Raw genomic sequence first — 23,517 nt, 5'->3', positions numbered from 1 at the left:
AATTGTGAAAGCACCAATTGTCAAACCTACAATATTGCCCCAAATCAATATGGAGGTATCTGGTCAAAAATATATTGTGATATTTGATTTTCTCCATTTCGGCCAGCTCTAACTTCAAGGAGATATATATTAGTGAATCATCACCTCTGCATTGAAAGCGATTACTTTACATTAAAAATGGTTGCATAGTTAAAGGTATTCTGACTTTCACTTATCTTGCATCCAAATAAATATTAATTTTAAGAAGATTCCCAGAGTAATGTAGTTTCCGCCTTGCCTGGTACTTTGGAAGTCCCTTTTTAAATGTTTCTTGTACATGAGTAGGACCATAGCTTTTAGAGAAATATACACCATGAAGACATGAGACCCAAGTTGCAAGCAATCTTTAACTATTTTTTCCTGTAGTAATGGAAATAAATCCTCTCATGTCAACTGTTGCATTTCATGCAGATGGATGTGCATCTGGCCTGCTTGAATTTTCCTAATCTGTGATAATGTGTGGTCAGTTAGATGGGTGTTTCTGTCAAGACCAGCAGGTCAGCATCACAGCAAATTTCTCCCCTTGTTAGTGGCAGACAGAAAACAGCTGACAACCGTCATTAAGGCCTACAGTTCAGGCAGAGCTGTTGCTGTTTGTCTGGACTAATGATGTTGGACATCGGTGCTTTTCCAAATTGAGGAGTTTTTACTTCTCTTGTGAAAAGAGGCTACTTTTTAAAAATGATAACATATATTTCTGTATTGAAGGATTGTGTTTCTCAGAATATTGTACAGTAGCTACTTATGCTTATACTCACAAGCTATTAATCTGGCTGGAACAAACATATTTTCTGAAACAAAACTGGCATGTCTGATACATGATGATTTTCAAGTGGGGTGAGGAGAGAAAAAGGAATCTTAACAGGAACAAAGTAGGCCCTTCAGATTGGACAGAAAATCTAGCTAGCTGTTTGGATTTACAATGCAGAGATCTGAGGAGCAGATAAACATAGTCCTCATAAATCCACCGGAGTTTAAAACACCAACCCAAAGAAGGCGGAAGGTGACGTGCATCTGGCCAAAATGAGGGTCACGGAAATAAAAAAAGTGACAACTCCTTAACATGCTACACAACTCTAATACAACACAACATTTTCTACGACAACTTTTCTTTACTGTTAAGATTCAATCTTTTTATCAATGATAAATTGCAGGTGAATTTTCACTAAATCTAGGTCCATGCTTGCTTTACTGTGCACAAGGGTGCGCCAAGCAAAAAATGACATCACCACATATTTTGCATAAAGGGCAAAAGCTCTGCGAAATGACGCAACGCTTGTTCATGCACATCAGAATTTTTGTTAGGTGCCTAGAGACATGACTGCCATAGTGATAAAAGCACACAACTTGATTAAGCAGTAAAGTAAATTAAAGCATTCCTCAATTATTTGTCTCAAAACTATTTTAACCATATGCTACTTCAGTACACAACATACAAAAATACTCGGCCCACTACAGATGAACATTTAAAACCATAGAATTCACATTAGATTGCTGACTCTCCTTCAACAATTTGGCAACAGTTAAGCACATTAACCATACAGTCCAGTCATATACTAGGTTTCAACCTAGTCTTTTTTTTTAATTAATTAAAATAGTAATACCCCCTTCAAAACATCTTAAATACTGAGTCTCTTACTACAGGCCTATGAACAGTGCCTTAAGATATATATGCTGAAATCCAAGCCTCAACAGGCTTGCCACACCTAGTTATAGTTGGTAAACTTTGATTGGTCAATTTTTTAGGGGAGGGGTTTAGCAACTGGTCAATTAAATTAAAAACTTGCATTTGGCCACAAAAGTACATATATACCATGACCACAGGTACAAAAACCCCATTGTATTAGTGGCCCTGCCAATTCCCACTCTTTCTGATCCATGCTTTTCATGTGGAGAAGTTGCTGTGTTTAGCTTCAGAACAGAAACCCACTGTCAGACCTCCCTCACTCTACTCTTTCATTGACGAGGCTGTTACCTGTGACATATTGGACTGTAATTCGGGCCTGCCTGTCCTTGTTTCCTGGTTCCATTGCTTTGGGCTTCGTGGACACAGATGGCGTGCCTGGAAAAGCTTCAAAGAGATTGAGCATTATGTTGCTGTTGGCCACTGGACCCCGCCTCCCTTTAAAATGCAAGAGTCCAGAATCCATTCATTGTAAAACACGCAAGTCAAGAATCATCACAGGATTAAAATGACATAAATTGCCAAATTTTGTTTTACCAAGGGACACTAGGATTCCACGTGAGACACATGTGCAGAGTGTGCTGTGTTGACTTTGTTGCCATGTGTATATATTTCTTTTGATGAGCTGTGTTGCATCTCTGCTTGAAAGGATTGATCAGGAACAAATGTTTTGTGACTCTGGATGGAACAACACTGTAAAGTTTTGCTGTTGGCTTGTGTTGCCTATTGTTTGTTTGCCAAGCTTTGCATTTTCTGTGTTTCTTTCATTAGTTCAAGGCTCGTGGAAGAAGCACCTCCCTCAGTGTAATTGTTAATGGAAACCACGGGTAGCGCTAGCCACTATTGGTTTTATCTGGAGAAAGGAATGGCAGAGGAATGCTCCCGAGTGGCGCTGAGACATATGGTATTGTTTTCTCCACAAAAGAGCTTGGCAGTTCACAGGAACAAACACACACATTTGCAGTGTGTTTAGCTTCCCTTAGCTCATCAAGCGAGACAAGATCAAATCAGCCACAAACACATTTATCACATTAATATCACCAAAGATGCTCATATCCTCTATCAGTCTTTCCTGCACTTTCCAACCCTCTTGTCTTTTTGCAACACCTCTTAATTTCTAAACAGCCTTTTGCAATTTCCCAGGCTCAGGGTGTTGCTCAGTGGAGGATTACAGCTCTATGATAATTGATCGCAAACATTTGGCATGTTTTCTCCTTTGTACTGCTCATATGGCTGTAATATGTTGATGCTAATAGGCAGAAAGGGTACTGTTAATAGTTTTTGGCCATGTAGAGTTCTGGCAGATGTGCTTCTGTCACGAATAGATAATGAATAAAGGTGTTATCTTAAATTTAAAAGACATAAGAATAGTACTTTAAACATACAGTTTATAATACTGAACTAACAGTGGCTATTTTATATTAGTGAAGACAGCCGTTACCATTTGAGTTGTTGAAGTAACATGCATGCCTCCAAATGCATTACAAACACAAGTACTTGAGTTATTAACATTACAAACATGAAAGTACCGCATGAGTCTCAGTCCCCCTGGTTTGTTACTAACTTCTCCTCTACAGTCTTTGTTTAACCTCAGCTGCCAAGTCTGAGGAATACCTCTTCGAGGTTAGATCCGGTTTTCATGTATTTTACTGTAACTCATTACAAAGTTTTCAAAGCTAACAAAATGTACATTCAGAACACTTTTTGGCAGTATTAGCATACTATTGTTTAATAAGAGATCCTGTTCTATTTTCATGTAGTGAGGTTATGCTTTAATTGGCAGTCGGCTGCCGCTTGCAGCTCAGAAGAACTCTGCTCTGCTGTAGAACTCAGAGACACTGGTTCAGGGGTCGGCAACCTTTACCACTCAAAGAGCCATTTGGACCCGTTTCACACAGTAAAGAAAGCACTGGGAGCCGCAAAACCCTTTTGAAATTTTAAATGAAATAACACTGTATGTAACGTTTTTTTTTGCCTTTGTGCTATTTATAAACAAACTATTTTGTGTTACATTTATGAAATCAATGAACGACTGCAGATAAAATAAAATATAATTTCTGCATGCAACAAAACATTTTTAACTCCGGAAAACAAAAAACGTTGAGTTAACGGTTTAGTAAAATAGGGCTTGCACTGTCAACTTGGCTCAAATGGCAAAACCTCCACAGCTCCTCGGGGTGAAGGACACACAGGGCTGCGCGTCCTTTACCCTGAAGAGCTGTGTTCAGGTGTTCAGGTGCGCTGTCATATCCACGAGACGTGGAGCTTTCCCAGGTGCTCTGGCTGTTCCCAGCTCGTCCAGTAACCAACGGAACTGACGGGGATTTAAACCTTTCGCCATTAATTTGCTCAGAATCTGAAAGACAACATTCATTACTTCTGTGCATTCCGGAGGAAAAGTTTGAGCACACAGGTCTTCTTGGTGCAAGACGCAGTGAAAAGTCAGCAACTTCCTGTCCAGCGACTTCTGCAGGAGTCACAAAGCCGTTGTGCGCGCCAGTCATACTCGGTGCCCCGTCTGTACCACTGACACGGGGCGGGGGGGGGGTTATTCCCCTTGCTCTTAAACAATTCAAGACAGCCTCACTGACGTCCCCCCCTGTTTGGCCATTTAGTGGTATCAACTGAATCATTTCTTCTTGTGGTCCAGTCGGGTTTACATACCGGCAGAACAACGCAATTTGTTCAATATCCCCTTAGTCTTTAGATTCATCACAGGCAATCGATGAGGCCACAGCTGACTTGATGTCTTAAATTTGCTGTACAAACTAAAATAAAATTACATTTTAATTAAATATTCATTAAGTATTTTTTAAAAGCTGAGCCGCATCAGAGGGATCAAAAAGCCGCATGCGGCTCCGGAGCCGCAGGTTGCCGACCCCTGCACTGGTTGGACCTTTTTATTTTGTGTGTTTGTACATAAGCAACAAAAGTAACAGTAAAAAACAGTATTGAGTGACAGCTTATGTAAATAATAACTATATTTTTGTTTTATATAATTTTATTTTTATTTTATTGGTTTACAGATATACAAATACCGCAGATTAATATACACATACTCAATAAAAGATCTGAAGACAGATGCAAAAAAAACTCAGAGGGGCTTAGTATAATATACTATATGTGTATATATATATATATATATATATATATATATTCTACAGCTGGGTGCATTGTGGAAAAGAGGTTAAATACAATATTAATAGAAGGAATATAGAATAAACAGGTGGAGTAAGGGCAAGTTTCAGTAATGACCAATGACACAAGCTCCTCTCATCCCCTTTTTAAAGCAGCTATAGGTGAAGAGAGGGAGGCGAGAGGATGGGGTCCCTGAGAGAGAGAAAAAAAGGTTCACCTCCATGAAACACCTGAAGATCCAAAATAGAAATTCCCTTCCTGCAAAATATGCTGTCAATGGTAGCATGAACAGAGAGATACTGTATAATTTTGCCCGAGCTGCTGCAATATCGAAGCAGCGGGTTGTAGTTCAGTGCAAACAATTAATAACAGCAAATGAACACATTTAAACTGTGTGGTTCTTCTCCTCCTTTCTCATGTATGTATTAAAGTCCTGTGAACAAGTCTATTTAAAAAATACCAATCTTTATTTATCCGATGGGAAAAACCACTAAACAGTCCTCTTATCATAAAACAAACAAATGCTAAATAGGGGTTTGGGGTTTGTTAGTAGAAAAGGTCAGTTAAGATTAAATCCTAGTGTCTCATCAGTAGATTTAAATGATTTATAATAAGCAGGGTTTTGGAGAGGTGTGAGTGGAATCCTCTGCCATGGAGTTCTGAACTAACTTGATGCATCAGATGGTTTGTTACATAGAACCATCTGAGAACTCATGTCATTTGAAACTGTTTGGAAAGGGCAGACACTTTTAAAACAGTCTTGACAGGGGATTGGAGCAACCATCTGTCAGTCAAACTCCTTCCAAAGCCATTGAGGAGAAGACCGTAAAAACAACTTTTATCTCTTCTTTCAATGAAGAAATACTTTCCAGTTCAGACATAACTGATGCTGCTGCAAACCTTTTTAGGAACCACTACTGTTGTATTGAACGGAGTGTCACCTCTCAGTGTTGTTAAACACACCTAAACCAAGCCTGTAGCTGCCAGTAGCTCCTCACTGATTAGATTGTGTCCATACCACTGTGGTTTGGACACAAACACATCACTTGAAGCCTGAAAAGGTGGATTTTCACGTGATTGTGATTGTGATAATACAGCTGCTGTGCAAGGTAAAAGGTTTTAAGACAAATACATTTAAGTGCCAAAATGAGCACCACAATTTTACCATGCACAATCAGAATAACACAGCCTCTCCACCCACCTTGACGCAAAAACACTTATTTTGAGCCAGGAAACTACTCAACATTCATACAGGCAATACAATTGAAAAAAAAACTAAAAACAAAACAGTGTTCGCCCTAGCTCTAGCACGGGCTTTGCCCCTGCAGGAAAGTAAAGCCCTTAGTATTTTGGGTCTGTCAATAGAGCATGTAATAGTGAAGACATAGAGAGAGAGAGAGAGAGAGAAAGAGAGAGAGAGAGAGAAAGAGAGAGAGAGAGAGTTTGTTAAAGCCTAGAGTGGGTCTCTTACTTTGCTGTTTCAAATTCCTGAGGTTTTCAGTGCTCTGGAAGGTCTGGAGCTAATTTAGATTTCAGGCTTTCCCCTCTAATTCCTTGCAACTAATTACAGTCGTATTCCTGCAATTAAACTGATAAACTCTGCTGAGCTTGGCAAGGTAAGCGAAGGAACCCCAGCCCCTCCTTACTGGCTCAGGGCACCACCTCTTCGCCATCTTTCTTTCTGTTTCTTCTAGCCGTAGTAAACACACTAAAAATAAAATCAACCTGAATTCTTCGACAGAGCCTTTCTCCTAGGCCCCAGTATTTACTGCTTCTGGTGACACTGCCAGGAACATCAAGAAGAGCATCCAGAGGTCAGACAGATGTTGCGCATGAGGGGATTTGGACAGCTATGTCTGAAAAACCTAAACACTCCAAAGGGATAGTATTATATTATCATTGAAGCATGATTGCAATTTAGGGACAACTTCATGACATCATCACAAAGAAGTCATCTTAGTATTCCTTTTGAATTCAAATGGATTTAATGTTTTAATTGGGCCTGCCAGCACTGTCTCAGCTCATGCATGCAGATAGGATACCTTGGGAGAAAGAAAAACAAGCATGGAAATAAAGTGAGGTAGGCTGTCTAGACCGTGTGCTTGGACTTATTTTGGTTGTTCACTAGGTTTTTCAGCACATGTGAATGTTTATCTCTGTGAAATGAAGCATTCGGGCTGAGCTCCATTAAGTGCTAAAGGGGTGGTCCTTCCTCAATACGGCGAGGCCAGTCCCCGTTTTCTCGCAAATCAGCAATTCTATGCCCTCCATAGTTTTAAAACTTCTCCATCCTTTATGTTATTTTGTGTCAATTTACATTTCTGGATTCAGCATGTCATCCAACTTTTTATCATGTTAGTATTCAGTAATATAACATGCATAACATTATTGTCTGAATGTTTTGAAAATGTGTTTTTATGCTAGCAGTTTCACATCTGACTACGAGCATAGCTTAAATGTTTGTGTTTTACGTGTTTTGAGTATCAATGTCCACCTACTGGCGATCCTGTCTGTCAGTCTGTCTGTGTCGAGTATTTGTGTCTTCTCTGTTATTTCTTGTGACCATTTTAAAGCAGACCTACACACATGTGATGACGCACTGCAGCGCAGTACACTGTATAAACAAAGAAAATCAGACACGTTATTGAGGTGAGGAACATGTGTAAAAAATAAGCAGAGAGTATTTGTAGAAGCTTTAAAATAATCGTTGGGATGAAGTGTGTAGGATGGGTTTCACCATTGTTTAGAGAGCAGGTTTAATTTTGGAAAGACTTATATTCAGTCCGCCTGCAGGTTTTTCTTCACTTGATTTTATGTACATACCCTTCTCAACAGAGAGGTCACAGCGTTGACATCTTAAACTATTAAGTGAAATACAGAATATTTAATAAATTATTGTTTTACTTTAGTAAATATTCCAACTAAAAACGATGCTGGACATCATTAAAGCCAAATACAAAACACCCAGTTCCTTTTTTTAGGCATTTACTATCATATTGCGTAGAACTGAAATAACAGCTTATTGCAGCTCTTTTGGCCTATAACACTGTTGTGTTTCCCCTCCTCAAGGTATCTGAGGGCTCAGAGGTCTACTTTCAGCCGGGAAACTTCTCCCTCTTCTGCCGGATCCAGAAGGAGACCCTTCCCCATGGCAACGAGCACCTCCTCAACTGGGCCCAGAAGAAGTACAGGGCAGTCACCTCTTTCTCTGAGCTCAGGCTGACTCAAGACATTTACATCAAAGTCGGAGAAGGTGTGTACTAGATTCCCAACATTTCCAACATAGCTGTAGGCCCCTAGGCCTCTCCAATCCCCATCAGCTTCCATAACTTCACTTAGCTTTAGTGTTTGAACCATGGCTAGAGATTTTCATGCACTACTCTGGGAAACTACTCCCTACTTCCTTCCCTCAACCGGCATTCACCCTTACACACTTTTTTAACTGGCAACCTGTGGTTATTCTAAGCTGTCGCTCCCTACGTCCTTAAGAATCTTTGGACCCCACCAATATACATAAAGTGCATTAATTATGTATTTGAGTATTTGGCTGAATTACAAAACATTAAAATCATTGCATGAATTATCATGAATCATTATCATAATATTTCTTATACGTTTTTATACGCATAAAGAGATGTTTTCTTTAGTTGAACCTATACTTTTTATTAGAGGGGTAACAATTAATCAATAATATCTATAAATAATTCAATTCAATTTCAATTCAATTTTATTTAGAGTATCAATTCATAACAAGAGTTATCTCAAGACACTTTACAGATAGACCACACTCCATAATTTACAAGGACCCAACAGTTCTAGTAGTCTCCTCCAGAGCAAGCAACAGTGCAACAGTGGCGAGGAAAAACTTCCTTTAAGGCAGAAACCTCGGACAGACCCAGGCTCATGGTAGGCGGTGTCTGGCGACCGGTTGGGGTTAGAATGAAGAGTGGAAATAACAAAAGTAGAAAGAAATAGTAGTTGGTAGCAGTTCTTTGTAGTAGTTAATGGCATGGCAGGACGCTGTGCAGCATTACAAGGCACAGCAGGACGTAGCAGGACGTAGCTGGGCACCGCAGAGTGTAGCAGATGAACATGGCATCACAGAACGTGGAGCGGGACCAAGGCGACAGCTGCTACCCTGATTTTGGAGCCTCCCTGATCCAAGGGAACATGCTGGGGAAAAAAGAACATAGAACATAAGGGCATAATAATTAATTTGTAACTATTAAAACAAATTTTTCAAGCACAATGCTAAAAATTCCCTAGTTCCAGTTTTTCCAGATGAGAATCTTTTGCTAATGTCTGTGGGGAATGGAGATAGTTAATTGAATATTATTTGGTTTGGACTGTAACTCAGACAAAACAAGCAATTTGAAGATGGAAAATAGGAAATTGTCATGGACATATTGTGTAATTTTTATGAATCAATTGAACAAATGACAAAACAAATCTTCAAAATAGCAAGACTTTTTGCGTGGCACATTTTGCTGCATGTCTACTATCTGTATATATACTCAGATAGATTAAGTAATTCACCACAAGTTTATGTAGAGGTAATGTTTTGATGAGATATTGGAGAATCTTCCTGGATAACAAAAAGTGAAATGTTAACATGTGTAATTCAGAGTTACTCTTAAAAAATGCCTAACTTAAAGGTGCACTGTTGAGTTTTCATGTAGACAGACAAAAGTTATGTTTGCATTATTTATTACTCCCGCAACACTATGCGTACCCTTGAGATACTAAAAATTTTATAGAATGGATTTACTTCCTTTGTAAGATGCAATATTTACATATGCATCTTTGCTTTATGGTTGTCTTCTTCTTGACTGCCTTCGCAAGGGCAATGCTACTACAAATAGAGAAGTTATAGAAACAAAACAGTAAGTGCAAGGATTGTGGTAAGAGTTCACATTTTTCCATAAGTAAGGAGAGGGGGTAGCATGTCTGAAGTGAGGAAGCACTGCAGGATTCTCATGGGAGGCTATGATTGATCTTCACACATGTTTGAGCCGTGGACATTCGAGTCTTCATTCTCGACTGGCCGGTCCACACAGTGAACGTGTACGTCGGACTTCATAATGTATCAGCTCTGAGTCAGGAGAAATTGTTTTTAATGAGCATCTTTCACCACATGGAAATGAAACAAGGCTCCTGTCTATAGAGAAATAATGGCTCTTCTACTGTTGGTGATAAGTTTTCTCTCTATGATGTTTGTTGCCGTGGAGAGTGGAGTGGTTTCTCAGCCTGCAAGCGTTTGGCTTGTGTCATTAAAAGCTGTGGTTTGGCAAAAGCCCAGAGTGCCATGATGTTTACTTCAAGTAAAGAGCTGTAGATTTCCACTCCTTCACATCGTTAGTAATGTTTCACAAAGATGGACAGATTCTCCCTTCGCCTCCTAACCAGGCCAGTACTCAAGGTCTCCCCTCAGCTCTTTCAAATGCCACAAGGGTTCCGGAAAGCAAAGTGCCAACCTTCAGTTTACACTTTGTCTGATTCTCTGTTTGCCAAATAAGGAAGCAGCTGCCTTGTGTGTTCTCCGAGTGCTGAGAAGGGGAGGGGTGACTTTTCACATTCTAAAAGTACTTTTTTAGCAGTTAAAATTTTTTTGAACAGTTGTGAAAATGGAGGGGAAAACATTAGATGGTTTGGTAAATGGATTTATTAATGCCATTGTTCTGTTATTGTAGAGGAATCCTGGTAGAAATCAGTGTTTTGTTTTCCCACGTAAAAACCAAAAGACAAATTGCCTGTTGATAAAAAGACAGGTCATGCCAACCAGAGCACGCCCGACCTCATCCAACACAGTACTTGGCTTAGTTAGTGCTGAGACAATGGGAATACCAGCTGCAGGTCTGTGTAGTAAAGGGAGCAGGGAGACTGTTCCTCAGCTGGAACGGCTGGGTCAAAGGTAACATCCACTCTATTGAAGTCTGTGAGCAGTACATTGAATTCCTCCCAGAAGCAGCGGGGCTGTTCTCTAGCTGGTCTCTTGCTCCAACCTCCCCATTGTGGAGGGGTGACAAAAAGCTGTATTATTCCTTTGGGGAATCAGAATAGCCTCATGGCATCCCCATCCAGTGACATAAAATTTTTTCCAACTTCAGATCCACTGTTTTCGGACACTTGCAAGATTGATACCAAGTTCTTGTCTCTGAACTACCTGGGAGGCTACGTGGAGCCACAGACATCAAAGGGTTGTGTCCTGTCTGGACCCGACAAAGACCAAGAAGTCCACATCATTGAGCTCCAAGCCCCTAACTCCAGCAGGTGAGCAGCCAAAGCCAAGAAAACATGTTGTCATAGTTTATTTTTGAGGTCAAGATGCTTTTGCAAGTCTCTGTGGAGTAGGTTTTGGATGGAAACTCACATGAAGGAGGGTGGGGGGTTGCTGTTCGCTTAGTGGTGTTTTTTTTGGGAAAGACATTTCAAATCTGGGTGTTAAAGTATAGGTTGCCAGATAATCTGCCCACTCCCCCAGTGGGCTGATTAATCTGTTCTCCGAAAAGACCACAAATCTGGGAATGTGTTTGTAACTGCGCTGTATCTCACTTCAGTGCTATCTGGTCTGTAGTGCATATGTCTGCTTTTTTTCTGGGAAAGTATCCATCTTTTTAATTAGCTGGCCAGACACAGAAGGCTTGATACCACAATGTAGACCTAACTATTCAAGATGATTTTTCTCTTCCTCCGTCTCTGTAGTGCTTTCCAGGTGGACGTTATAGTGGATCTACGGCCTCTGGGTGACGATGCCCTGCTGCATCGTGACATAGTCTTGCTGCTCAAGTGCGCCAAGTCTGTCAACTGGGTCATCAAGGCCCACAGTGTGATTGGCAAGCTGAATGTAGTGGTAAGTTATCAGCATGACAATAGACAAAACGCTTCCCATTCAGAAGCATCTTTTTTTCGTTTGAAGACTTCACCACTTATATAGCTTTATCACACATTGCAGTGGCTTACAAGTCATGTTGCAGACAGAAATGTCACTACTTTGCACCACTGACCAGAGAATTTGTCACACCACAATGTGTGTTGAATTGGTGCCTGGTCTACGCTGCAGGAAAGTGTGGAGATAACAGGTTAGGAAGAACTGTGAAATTTCATTGTGGCAGCTCCAGGGATTGTCATCACATTCAGAGTGATGGGGTATCACATATTTTCAGAGCCAAGGCTACTGCAATACTTCAGCTGCACATAGAGCCTAAGCTGCTTCCCATCAGTTACAATGTGAGTTACAAGCAGCGCTTGCTTTAGGCACCTTTTTTAAGCTGCAAGTTGTTAGGACCTCCCTGCCTCACACATAAGACAAACACTGGCTAATTACGGCAATATATCAGAATGCCCTTGACTTAACAATATGGTTTTATACATATCAACACTAAATATGAGTACACACTTTTGATATTAAATCTTCATAAGTGTTACTCAAGTCTCTCAGGATCCTTAGCAACTATAAGAGTATGATACCTATGTACACTTTGGAAGAATAGTTTAACTGTAGATCATGTTGATGGTGAGTTGGCAGTTGTCCAACCACCGTAATTGCTCCAGGGGTGGAATGTTAAACCTAGTCTTTCTCTAGAGTGAAAAACAATCAGTGCAAGAAAACTTATTTTTAATGTACTGAATGTAAAATATTTCATATGTCTGGTGACTTTTGGTATTTACAATATGATGGACTCTCATTGCCTATCAGTTTGCTGTTGCTAACCCTGGACATATTTCAGCGGAAGTGTGCAAGGGGTTCTGTGTTTCTTCACTGGGAAATGCTGATACTCATGACACTGCGCTTTTGCAAGCTGCAGTGTGTTTGTACAGCTGCCTGGTCACTGCTGTACAGTAAGTCAGTCAGGTTGTGTGAGTGTGATGCCAGGTCAAAATCTGTGGTACTTACATCAGCACAAACGGATAGTAATGCCTCTGGTGGTGGTTCCCAACAGATTTGTGTTTGTCATACCAACATTACATTTTGTACACAGTTAAGCAATTTTGGCCAGTAATGTAGATCATTTAGCATCGCTCTGTGGATGGAAATGTCGGTCTGTCAGTCAGTCTGTCCACCACAGGGGTCCCGACTGAAATATCTCAACAACTACCAAATGGATTGGTGTAACATTTTGTACAGGTAGGCATTTTTGGATTTGGTCAAAGACTAAGGGAGAGATTGCCATGAAATTTGGTATGCACGCCAGATGAACTTAGATTAAAATAGTGACACATTCCAATCACAAGTTTTCATAGCAAAGTATGAAATCTTAGATTTTTTAATAAAACCCAAATATATTTAATTTACAATGATATTAAACAGAGAAAATTATAACTTTCAAAAAATTTGGCCAAAGACTAATCAACTATCTACAATCTATCAAATCTGGAAATGATGGTTGTGTTTTAACAATATTTACACGTACATGTATGTAACATGAAATCTATTTAAATCCAATTACATAAATGGCATCAGTGGTTGTACCGTGCATAGACAATAATGCCTATCAACATGATGTGAGTAGAGTCCATAGCAGGGTTCAGGTCAGCTTTTTCAACATTTACCACATGTACATGTTCTCAAGTAACCTAAAAACATGGTAAATGTATGTTAAAATGGTTAGCTTTGAGTTTAGCTACTGTTTTGTAGTTGCCCCACATTATAATCAATGTTCAACCACAAAGTGATGGTCAGTGTACACAAAAATACGTTTTTTGTTCCCAAATAGCTGACATTTTGACTTTTATTTGACAGCAGTGGGACACAGGATGCTGTGCCTGTGCAACCAATGTTTGGGAGAGTGTCAACTATTTATATGATATGATAGCCTCGTAAAACTGAGGCCTTGCTTCTGTCAGAAAGCAGGATCTCCTCAGCGTTGCTCAAGAGGCTTGAATGTGTGGGAAATGGCTATGAGAACAAATTATTACTCCCTCACATTGGGAGGGAATGCAGCAGGGCAGGACATGGATTTTAGGAGCCAACATGTTGGTTTCTCAGCATTGATTTAGCGGTGACACGCCTATTACCCTTACACTCGTGTAAATGATTCACACTTGACACAGAATGAGAGCAGGACTGTACATGAAGTTGAATATCTTTGTTAAAACTTGAACAGTAAATTGTGTCTTTTGTTTATGAAGATCTGAAGGGAGCTTCCCTAAATATATGGTATTACTAAATGAAAATCAAATGTGTTCTTTTTGACAGAAAACATGCACAGGCAACATAAATGACACCTCTGCTTTCTTTTCCGCAGGCCTCTGACACTGTGAGTGTTAGTTCAAGTACACTGATGCAAGTGTCAAAATCCCCCAAGCAGCACTTGCCATCAGGGTCACAAGCCTTAATCAAGTGGGCAGGGGAGCATGGCTACAGTGCAGTCACATCTTATACCAACACTCCTGTGGCTAACCACTTCAATATCAGACTAAGAGAGCCAGGTAGGCTAAAGAAGCATCATCTGAATTGAATTATACTTACGCAGAAATAGAAACAATGTGTTCAGCTAAATTACTACTTGTACTATGCACAAGACATACATTTTAGCAGCTGCTACAATTTTTTCATGACTAATATTGCACATTTCATAGAAACTAGCGTAAAATGGCAAAATGGGTTTATAGCTGTGGTCCTGTGTAATTTCTCTGCCTGTAAAATCAGCCTCATGAGGTTCTCACAATGTGTGACTTCCAGATGTGGTGGATCCTCTGGAGAGCATGTTACCCCCAGAGCACTCCATCCTGCTTGACTCCAGTCCTCATCTAAGAGCTGGAACTGATTCACGACGCTCCGGTTTGCCCTTTCCCTTCCCTCCACATATCTCTGACCCCCTGCCCTCCTCCTTCGACAACTGGCCCTGGGACAACGGAGAGCCTGAGGAGCATCAGGGCGTTCTCAGTGTTGGCCACACTGTGCGGTGTGAGGACAAGAGGATGGTAGTCAGCATTGATAAAGAAAGCCTGCAAGTGAGTGGACTGCACTATTTTAAAGATCATGGATCCCACCTAGAAACCTATACAGTACAACTAGTCTATATCCACAACGTTCCACCTCTAGAATTGTTCAGGTTTCCATCGGATGTCTTTCATTTTGGCTGAATGTCTCTTACCTTACGTTTTCTTTGTGTTGGTACTTTAAACTCCGGGTTAATTTATCTTTTCTGTTGCACGACTAAAAAAAACTTTGAATGTACACGTGTACTGTTTGCTCAGTGTGGCGCTTAGCGCCACCCAAGATAATTGTGATTGGTTTAAATAAATGCCAATAAACCAGAGCACATTGTTCTGCCATCCAGGAATGCTGCGTGGACTCCGCAGCGCTGTGGAAGAAAGTCTGGCAATGCAAGACAACTAATACTTATTTAGATGGTTTGGTTTCATTTTACTCCAACATTGTGCAACAAGTATAAACATACACAACATGGGTAGCTCACCTGGTTAAGTATGCAGCCTATGTACTAGGGCTCATTTCTTGCCGCAGCAGCCGCAGGTTCGTTTAACACCTGCACCCCATGACTGCATGTCAGTCTCTTTTTTGCATTTAAAGTTTTAACTGTAAATGTACTGTATTTATATATCACTTTTCTAGTCTTACAACTACTCAAAGCACACACTGTGGTCGCCGAACAAGGTGACACCTGCTTATCACATACACTTTAAACACATTTACACCACTATGGCACATCATTGGGAGCAATTGGGGCTCAGTATCTTGCCCAAGGACATTTTAACCTGGGACTACAGTGCCAGGAATTGAACCACCAACCTTCCGATTGGTAGGTGACTGCTCTACCACCTAAATCACATCTCTGCTCTTGCGACACAGACTTAATGTGACAAACTGTGAAGAGAAGAACAGAAAACAACAAACATGGAGGACATCCAAATAGAACACCAGTGTCAGGACTAGTAAGAGGGCTGAATAAATTCTTCTGCACTGAAATTAGAAAATGCCAACATAGCCCTCCATGTTTCTTTTTTTAATATCCAAAAAGATTCTAATTCAGTTCAATGTTATCTATAGTATCAAATCATAACAACAGTTATCTCAAGACCCAAAAATTCTAGAAATGTGACTAGAAATAGTAGTTAGTATTAATAGTAGGCCTAGTAGTATTTCATGGCCCAGCAGGGCACTGCAGGGCATACAGTAGCAATATACAAAAACTAGGACAGCATAAATAAGCGCTGGTGCAATGCAGACCTGAGCCTGTTCTATAAGGGTTGGTAGATTAATCTGAGGCTATGAAGAGAAGCAGAGACAAGAAGTGGTGCTGCTTCTGTAGCTATATACCCTCCCCGCCAATCTAGTCAAACGCTGCAACTCCACACTCCCTAAATAAAAGCATTATCAAAGAGGAGAGTTTTAATTTTACAAATGTGGTGACAGTGTCTGCCTCCCAAACCCAGACCAGGAACTGATTCCACAGGAGAGGAGCCTGATAGCTGAAGGCTCTGGCTCCCATACTACTTTTAGAAACTCTAGGAACCACAATGAACTCTAAGGTACTCTCTAAAGACAATAAGGTACTATGAGATCTTCAATATATGATGGTGCTTGACCATTTAAAGCTTTGTAGGTCAGGAGAAGGATTTTAAATTTAATCCTGGATTTTACAGTAAGCCAATGGAGAGAATCTAATACAGGAGAAATATGATCTCTTTTCTTAGTTCTTGTAAGAACACGTGCTGCAGCATTCTGGATCAGCTGGAGAGTCTTAAGGGACTTATTTGAGCATCCTGATAATAAGGAATTACAGTAGTCCAGCCTGGAAGTAACAAATGCATGGAATAGTTTTTCAGTATTGTTTTGAGACAGGATGTTCCTATTTTTGGCAATGTTATGAAGGTGTTCTTGAAAATTGTTTTAAAAAGGCGTTAAAGGATATATTCTGATCAAAAATAACTTCTAGATTTCTGACAGTAGTTCTGGAGGCCAGGGCAATGTCATCCTGAGTAGTTATGTCTTTAGATAATGAGGTTTGGAGGTGTTTAGGACCCACAACAATAACCTCATTATGTGCACTGTATTATAATGTACCACAGTGGTCACTGTGAGAATGACAGCAAATTAAAGAGACTGTCTATTTACACAAAGGTCAATAATATGTGTGCGTTCGTCTGTAGAGATCAGTTTTGCCTTCTGATGAAGATGACCTGATCAAAGTAAGTATCAGGTCTACAAATTAAAATAGGAAAGACATTCTGGCAAGTAAAACGATAAAAGTTGCTATTGTTCTAATACTGTTTATGTAAATGTCAGCGTCCCTTTTATACACAGGCTTACATTGAAGCAAGCAGACATTCCCCAATATTTGGCGTCTGAACACGGGGACTGCGTAGTCAGACCACATCACAGAATGGAAACTGGCATAGACTGTAATTAGTAGAAGCTGGGGCTGGAGCTAGACCACCTTGTGGGATTTGTTTATTCCTGGGAACCCAAATTCTCACACAACCGTTTGGCTTTTTTTCTAATTCTGAAAATAAGATAATAAAGGAAAATTTTTGTTTTATCTATATCCAATGTTGCCATTTTGTGATGTGTCCTCAGGCAAATGGGTTTGCTCATGCCAACCTCACCCTACAAGACCCAGCTTGCAAAGCAACAGTCAATGCCACCCACTACACACTGGAAACTCCACTGACTGGCTGTATGACCACTGTATATCCCATGCAGGGTAGCCCAATGGCCCTCCACATCAACTCTGTGAGTACTACACATATTGTTACACCTATTATAACATTTTAGTTTAAAACAAGTCGTGACAATAATGCTGGTTTACCAGAACCATGAAAAAGGGCCTAGTTTATCATTTAAATACAAAGAAAGTTAAACTGAAATCAGCATTTTTGGTGTTTGATTTGACTTGATTATTTATTTGGTCAAAATTGTATTTACGTAAAAAAAGAAATTCATGTTTTATTTCTTTTACTGCAGTGTTAGCACTCACTACATTAGCGTTACTTTTATTCAGGGGGCGTACATCTTTGGTTGTTTAATTAGATTGGGGATATATTTGTGTGGGTGGGCACCAAAATGAATTCCTAATATAACTTAAATTCCAACACAGACAGTTAACTAGCACCATGTTCACCTTTGCTTAAGTACGCTAACTAGGCTAAGTAGGTGTAAACCTTTTTGTCAGTGAAAGTTAGCACAGACAACCACCTTCCATTTCGTGAGTGGAATACAAACGTCTTAATTGCAGATAGTACATCACCCGTGCTATGTGGGCGTGTTGAAAAAGAAGGAAAAAATGACAGTAGAGAGTCACGGAAGTTAACATGTTTCCTAGCAACGTCAGCTATCAGATGACAACAGCTGACAGGAAACGCCCACTCAGAGGCTTGAAGCTTAAATGATTTTCACAAATTCTTTTATCCTCTTAATTGGAGGAATTAAAAGAAAAATATAATTAATTTAAAGTAAATTTTTATGTAATGGTGAACAGTGTGGGAGTGTTTTTATGGGACACATAATTCACATCTGACATCCCCGGTTGTCTTCATTATTATGGAATGCATTCATTCAGCGTGTTTGTTCTAACAAGCAAGGATGAATCACTTCCTCCCCAACCTTTTGAGATCTTTTGTGGGGGAAATTTGGAACAACACATTTTGTGTCCAATACAGATTGAAAACCTGGGCACATGTCCAAGGTTGTCTTTTGTGTTAAGCACTTGGATGCAGGGATAACCTTTACCCTCCAGTCAAAAGAGATAACTTGGCATTGTCTAGGTCCCTACACATCAAAGATAATCTGTTTTGGCTGTTGTTTCTCCTGTCCTGGTACATGATTTAATTCAGCAGTGGCACCAATGGCAAGTCAACTAACTAACTTGGTGCAGACTCAGGAACAACGCTGTAGTGTTGTTGAGATTGTTTTCTCACCTCATTAAATGAGATGTTTCTAGAAACAGGGTGACCTCATGTCATGCCCCTGACATTCTTCTGCTCTACTGAGGAATTAAAAGCATGTTTTATGTTTATGTCCAAGATGAGTCCCACTGCTGAAGCCACAGGACATTCCCACAATTTATATCCAAGTCATTGGTTACAGAATGTTTTGGCAACTCTTCCTAAAGAATCAAATCGCTGTGCCTCTGGATCTGTTTGTTTTTAAAAATTCTGAAAAAGGAACCTTTATGAAAGTTTTCCTTTCACTTACTAACTGATGTGGCTCAGGTTTTGTTAGTAACGGACTCCTCTGTGGATTTCAGGTTTTGAGGAGTCATGCTGAGACTAAGGATGGGAGTGGTGGGCCGCTGGATTATGATAATCTGCAATCTGGAGACGTGCTGTTCCCGAGGGAGTTAGAGAGGACCTTTACGGAGCCCAAAAAGCACCAGACGGTCATAGTGGTAAGAAAATGGAATCATTGTGGTTGGTTCTCTGGGAAAGCTGCATCTCATTGCGCTGTGAAAGTTGACAAGTCAAGACCAATGATCATCTACATCTGTAGGTAAATTATGCAGAGTTGGAAGAAACTCCTTTTTCATTTTGAAGTTTCTCCATTATCTTCCCTCTACTGACTAATTTTCCTTTGTGTCATCCTTTCCTTATCTCCCACTTATTGTTCTTGTACGGTATCTCTTCCCTGTTTTCTGAATCTTACTGTTGTCAAACACTGACACACATGTAGGGTGAGGGTTTTTCACAGTGAAATCAGATGTCAGATCCCTGCTGATATTTGTGTTGGCTTTGTCTTATCCTCCTCCTAGTTCAATTGCACGTACCGAAAGAACCAGGAAACCTCAGCAAAATTTCCCAGGATTTTACCAGGACCAGGGAGGCAACCAGTCAGCAATGTGACATTTAACATGGAGTTGTACAACACACTGCCATTCAACAACCCTTCACGCCAGCCTTTCTACACTGTTTCACAAAAGCAGGAAGTCTTTGTGGAGGTATGCTTTGCATTTCTAATAAGTTACTATTTGTTTAATGTGTTTTTGCAGTAGGTATGCAGTATGTCTCTTATGCAATTTTTTTTTTTTCTTCCTAAATTAAAACTGTGTAAAACTGTGCTCTGTGTTCTTGCTGGCTGGCTCTTCTTGCTTTGGTTTCTCGTGACATCCACAAGGTCAATTTGTGTTTTGATTAGTTGGGGCTATCTAATATTCACTTTCAACCCTCATATTCTTTATATCTACTCTCTTTGTCTCTCTGTATCCTGGCTGGACCTTTACGGAGCTGGATACAGAGACATGTGCACGTGTCTTGCTGCCTCAAAATCCTTCTTTCATCACACAATTATGGAGGTCATCTAAGAGATGGCAAAGACTCATACTCTGAGGTCTTTTGACAAGATGATTTATAATGATATCAGCGGGAGAAAGTGTGGACGCAGAGCCAGCCGGTTACAAAAGTGTTTCTGTGTATTTCTGTGTTTTCGTTTTTCCATTCCAATAAAGATTCCACTGACAGCTCTGAAAGAAGGAAAGATGATAAAGTATAACTCAAAAGATGGTCATAGATGGAAAGATATTACTAGCATCCTAACTGGGACTAATATACTATTTGTAAATTTGTTGCAGTTGACATAGCCAATGTGTTACTAAAAAGTTGTTACCCATCCAACAGACAGAGCAACATTAGCATTCATTTTGTCATTCTTGTGTCCACTTGATGAATGAAAGTCAAATGTTCACTCTCCTTTTAGATTTGGCCTGGTTTTCACCAACGCCTAAGTAAAATACATCGCTGTTTAGCTTCTAACTGCTAAACTCTGTTTCCCAGTTAGTCTGTAATGTTGTCTATCTGCCGTTTGGTGCAGGACAGGTGAGGTACACGTACAGTAGTGTACAGTGATTAAATGACTGCTGAGAGTAAAATAAATATTGAAGTTGCATCAATGAAACCCAAACCATGAGCTTAAAGATTCTTAAAAGCTTTGTAGAGCTGAAGAAAACTGGGTTTGACACGGTGAGCAACCACTTCCACATTACATACAGTAATGTTATGTGAGCCATTGTTTGTATAAAAATATTGATTAGTGCAGCTTTAAACAAACAGTTTGCCAATTTGGGAAATTAGTTAATTCTCTTTCTTACTGAGATTTAGATGAATAGCAATATTTTCTCTAAACTGAAATAATAAACTGTATGAATAATACTAGTAGTGCTTATCTGAGTAACATTTTATTTTTGCTCAACTTTGTCATTAACATAGTGTCAAATCACAATGGAAGCTCTCTCAGGACACTTTACAGATGGAGTAGGTCTCAAACACACTCGATAATTTACAAAGACCCATCAATTCCCCACCCCCGCCCCCCAAGATCAATTATGTTGTGCTACAGTGGCAAGGAAAAATTTCTTTTTTACAGGCAGAAACCTCGGACAGACCCCGTCACCTCATCAGTCATGACTTCAGTCCTGCTAAGACAAAGAGGCATGCCCATACAGTTGACAAATGATCCGTGTATTTGAAGGATATTTTTTTCTCTCTCGTGCGCTTCAGATCACATCAGCCACATCAGATCCGGAGCTGGGGTTCACCATCATATCATGCTTCATTTCTCCCAACTCCAACCCCAATGTGGTCTCAGACTACCCTCTCATTGAGACAGTCTGCCCGACAGACGACTCTATCAAATACTATCCTCAGAGGGACTTCCCTGTCCCTTACACTCAGGCGGAGAAGAAAAGTTTCAGCTTCACGTTCAACTCAAAGTTCAACATGTCCCTTCTTTTCCTGCACTGCGAGATGTCTCTGTGCTCCAAGAGATCTCAGAGTAACCAACGACAACCGCCGGTATGCAGTATAATCTTCTCCAAATTACTGTTATTCTTTTGCATGTTTAATGATTATTTTTTGTCTCTTCTGGGGTATATAATATTAGCAGTGTTTTGGGTTGATAAGATGTTAAGTTGGTGTAGTACGGCACCATCTCTACTCTGGCTGACCTTAGCCATTCAGTATCAGTTTTGCACCCAAAGCTGAGCAGGAAACATGAATCAGTGTAAGGTTTGCCAAGTATCCAGCTGCTGAACAAAAATAAGTTGAACAAAAATAAGCTTCCATCTTCCATCCATGCGTAGATTGACCATCATTCTGACGTACACCTCTCGAAAAATTTCATTGATGCATGCCGCTCGGCCGTGGCTTGGTAGCATTGCATTTCCCCAGATTAATTTCCTGGTTGTCCTTATCCATAAACATCATTCAAATCGAGGTGAGGGTTAACTTTTCCAGCTAAAGATTTCCCACCTTGGTCAGAAAGCACAGGGGTGACACTCCAAAGTGAATCACTCTTTCACTTCTACCTCGCTCTATCATCCATTCCCCACACACACACATGCAGGCTTAACGCACACACCAGCGCAGAACTAAAAACATCAGGCCACTTACATAGGCTAAAGCTAAAGCTCTGTGTGGAGCCCAACCATAACACGGCCTTAATTGTGATGTTGTAATTTTGATCAGGGTCAAGTGTAGTGCTCATGAGTTTGCCATTTCCAAGTCTATAGTTTGGGTCAGGTATGACAGAGGAAATTCACTTGAGGTTGAGAAATGTGCATGTCTGCTTTTGCTTTTAAATCTTTTTATCTGTAACCAATTATAAAGCATAACACCTTTAATAGAGTGACATTTCTTCTTTGTTTTGTTTCTCCATTGTACATTTTGTTGTTTTAAGTTCAAGTAAATGTTGTCCACACAGTGCTTACAACCTAGCCAGACCTGTGATTCTCTTACTCTGGACAATATCGTGGAGCTAATGATGAATACCAAGACGTCTTCCAAGCCGCTGGTTGTGGTGGATGGATCTGGTCAACCAGACGAAACAGGTTAGTAAAGATAAACCTACACCTACTCAGATCTTATGACAATGACATGAGGTCAACTGTGAATTACACGCATCTGGGTCTTAAAAGCTCTTGTCACTCTCGTTCATGTTTTGGTTTTATTAGCACTTAAAATTATGAATTAAGCTCTGGTTTCCAGTGTTTTCAGTGTAAATCTGATAAAGAAACTGTATTAAAGAGAGAAGCAGTACTGAGGACAAAGTAGCCTAGAACGCTTGTTCCGATACCAAACCACAAAACACTACTCATCACTTCACCACATCTGGTCATCATTAACTGCATTGTGTGTGTTTGTGTGATTGTGTATACAGGTGTGTGTGAATGCACATGTGTGTGTGAATGCACATGTGTGTGCATCTGTTTGCATTAATGGCTGTACACAAGAGTGTGTGTTGGGGATTGTGTACATACTAGCATGTGGTTGACTGCAGTAAAGTGGAGTGTACTAACAACGAGGCCCAGTTCGGCTGCTCTGGACCAGTCCATGCTGAGGGAGAGGTGGAAAAAGAGGAGTCATGCAGCACCAAGCTCCAGTTGTTTTCACTTAAGGCCTTTTCTGTGGCCTCCCCTTTCCACTAAAGAGGGGAGTAGGGAGGATGTGTGTGTATGTGTGTGTGTGTGAGAGAGAGAGGAGTGGAGGTCCCCTTGTTGGCCCTCTGCAGTCCAGCCGGAGCCTAGAGGTCCCTCAATCATCACTTGTTTTGCCACTCATTCACTGTATTGTGGAGTCTTAGGGGTTTGTGATTTTGATCAGAGGGAGAGAGCAGCCTGCAGATGTGTGTGTGTGTGTGTGTGCGTGTGTGTGTGTGTGTGGGGGGGGAGGTAACCACCATCACATTTTATATATTATGACCTAAA

General features: G+C 40.3%; 1 protein-coding gene across 2 annotated transcripts in view; it reads left to right on the top strand.

The window, feature by feature from the left end:
* Positions 1-23,517, top strand: part of tgfbr3 (transforming growth factor, beta receptor III) — a 78,488-nt gene that overhangs the window by 44,667 nt on the left and 10,304 nt on the right. For both annotated transcript variants that reach the window (XM_034881508.1, XM_034881507.1), the window contains exons 5-14: positions 7,931-8,114; positions 10,969-11,131; positions 11,564-11,711; positions 14,107-14,290; positions 14,544-14,815; positions 17,403-17,558; positions 19,072-19,212; positions 19,573-19,758; positions 21,314-21,607; positions 22,515-22,641. In XM_034881508.1, the coding sequence (XP_034737399.1) occupies positions 7,931-8,114; positions 10,969-11,131; positions 11,564-11,711; positions 14,107-14,290; positions 14,544-14,815; positions 17,403-17,558; positions 19,072-19,212; positions 19,573-19,758; positions 21,314-21,607; positions 22,515-22,641 (1,855 nt within the window). The remainder of the gene's footprint in view (positions 1-7,930; positions 8,115-10,968; positions 11,132-11,563; positions 11,712-14,106; positions 14,291-14,543; positions 14,816-17,402; positions 17,559-19,071; positions 19,213-19,572; positions 19,759-21,313; positions 21,608-22,514; positions 22,642-23,517) is intronic.

The sequence above is a fragment of the Etheostoma cragini genome, chromosome 9 (assembly GCF_013103735.1).
Source record: "Etheostoma cragini isolate CJK2018 chromosome 9, CSU_Ecrag_1.0, whole genome shotgun sequence".
Classification (NCBI taxonomy): Eukaryota; Metazoa; Chordata; class Actinopteri; order Perciformes; family Percidae; genus Etheostoma; species Etheostoma cragini.
This window is presented reverse-complemented; position numbering and strand designations above follow the sequence as displayed.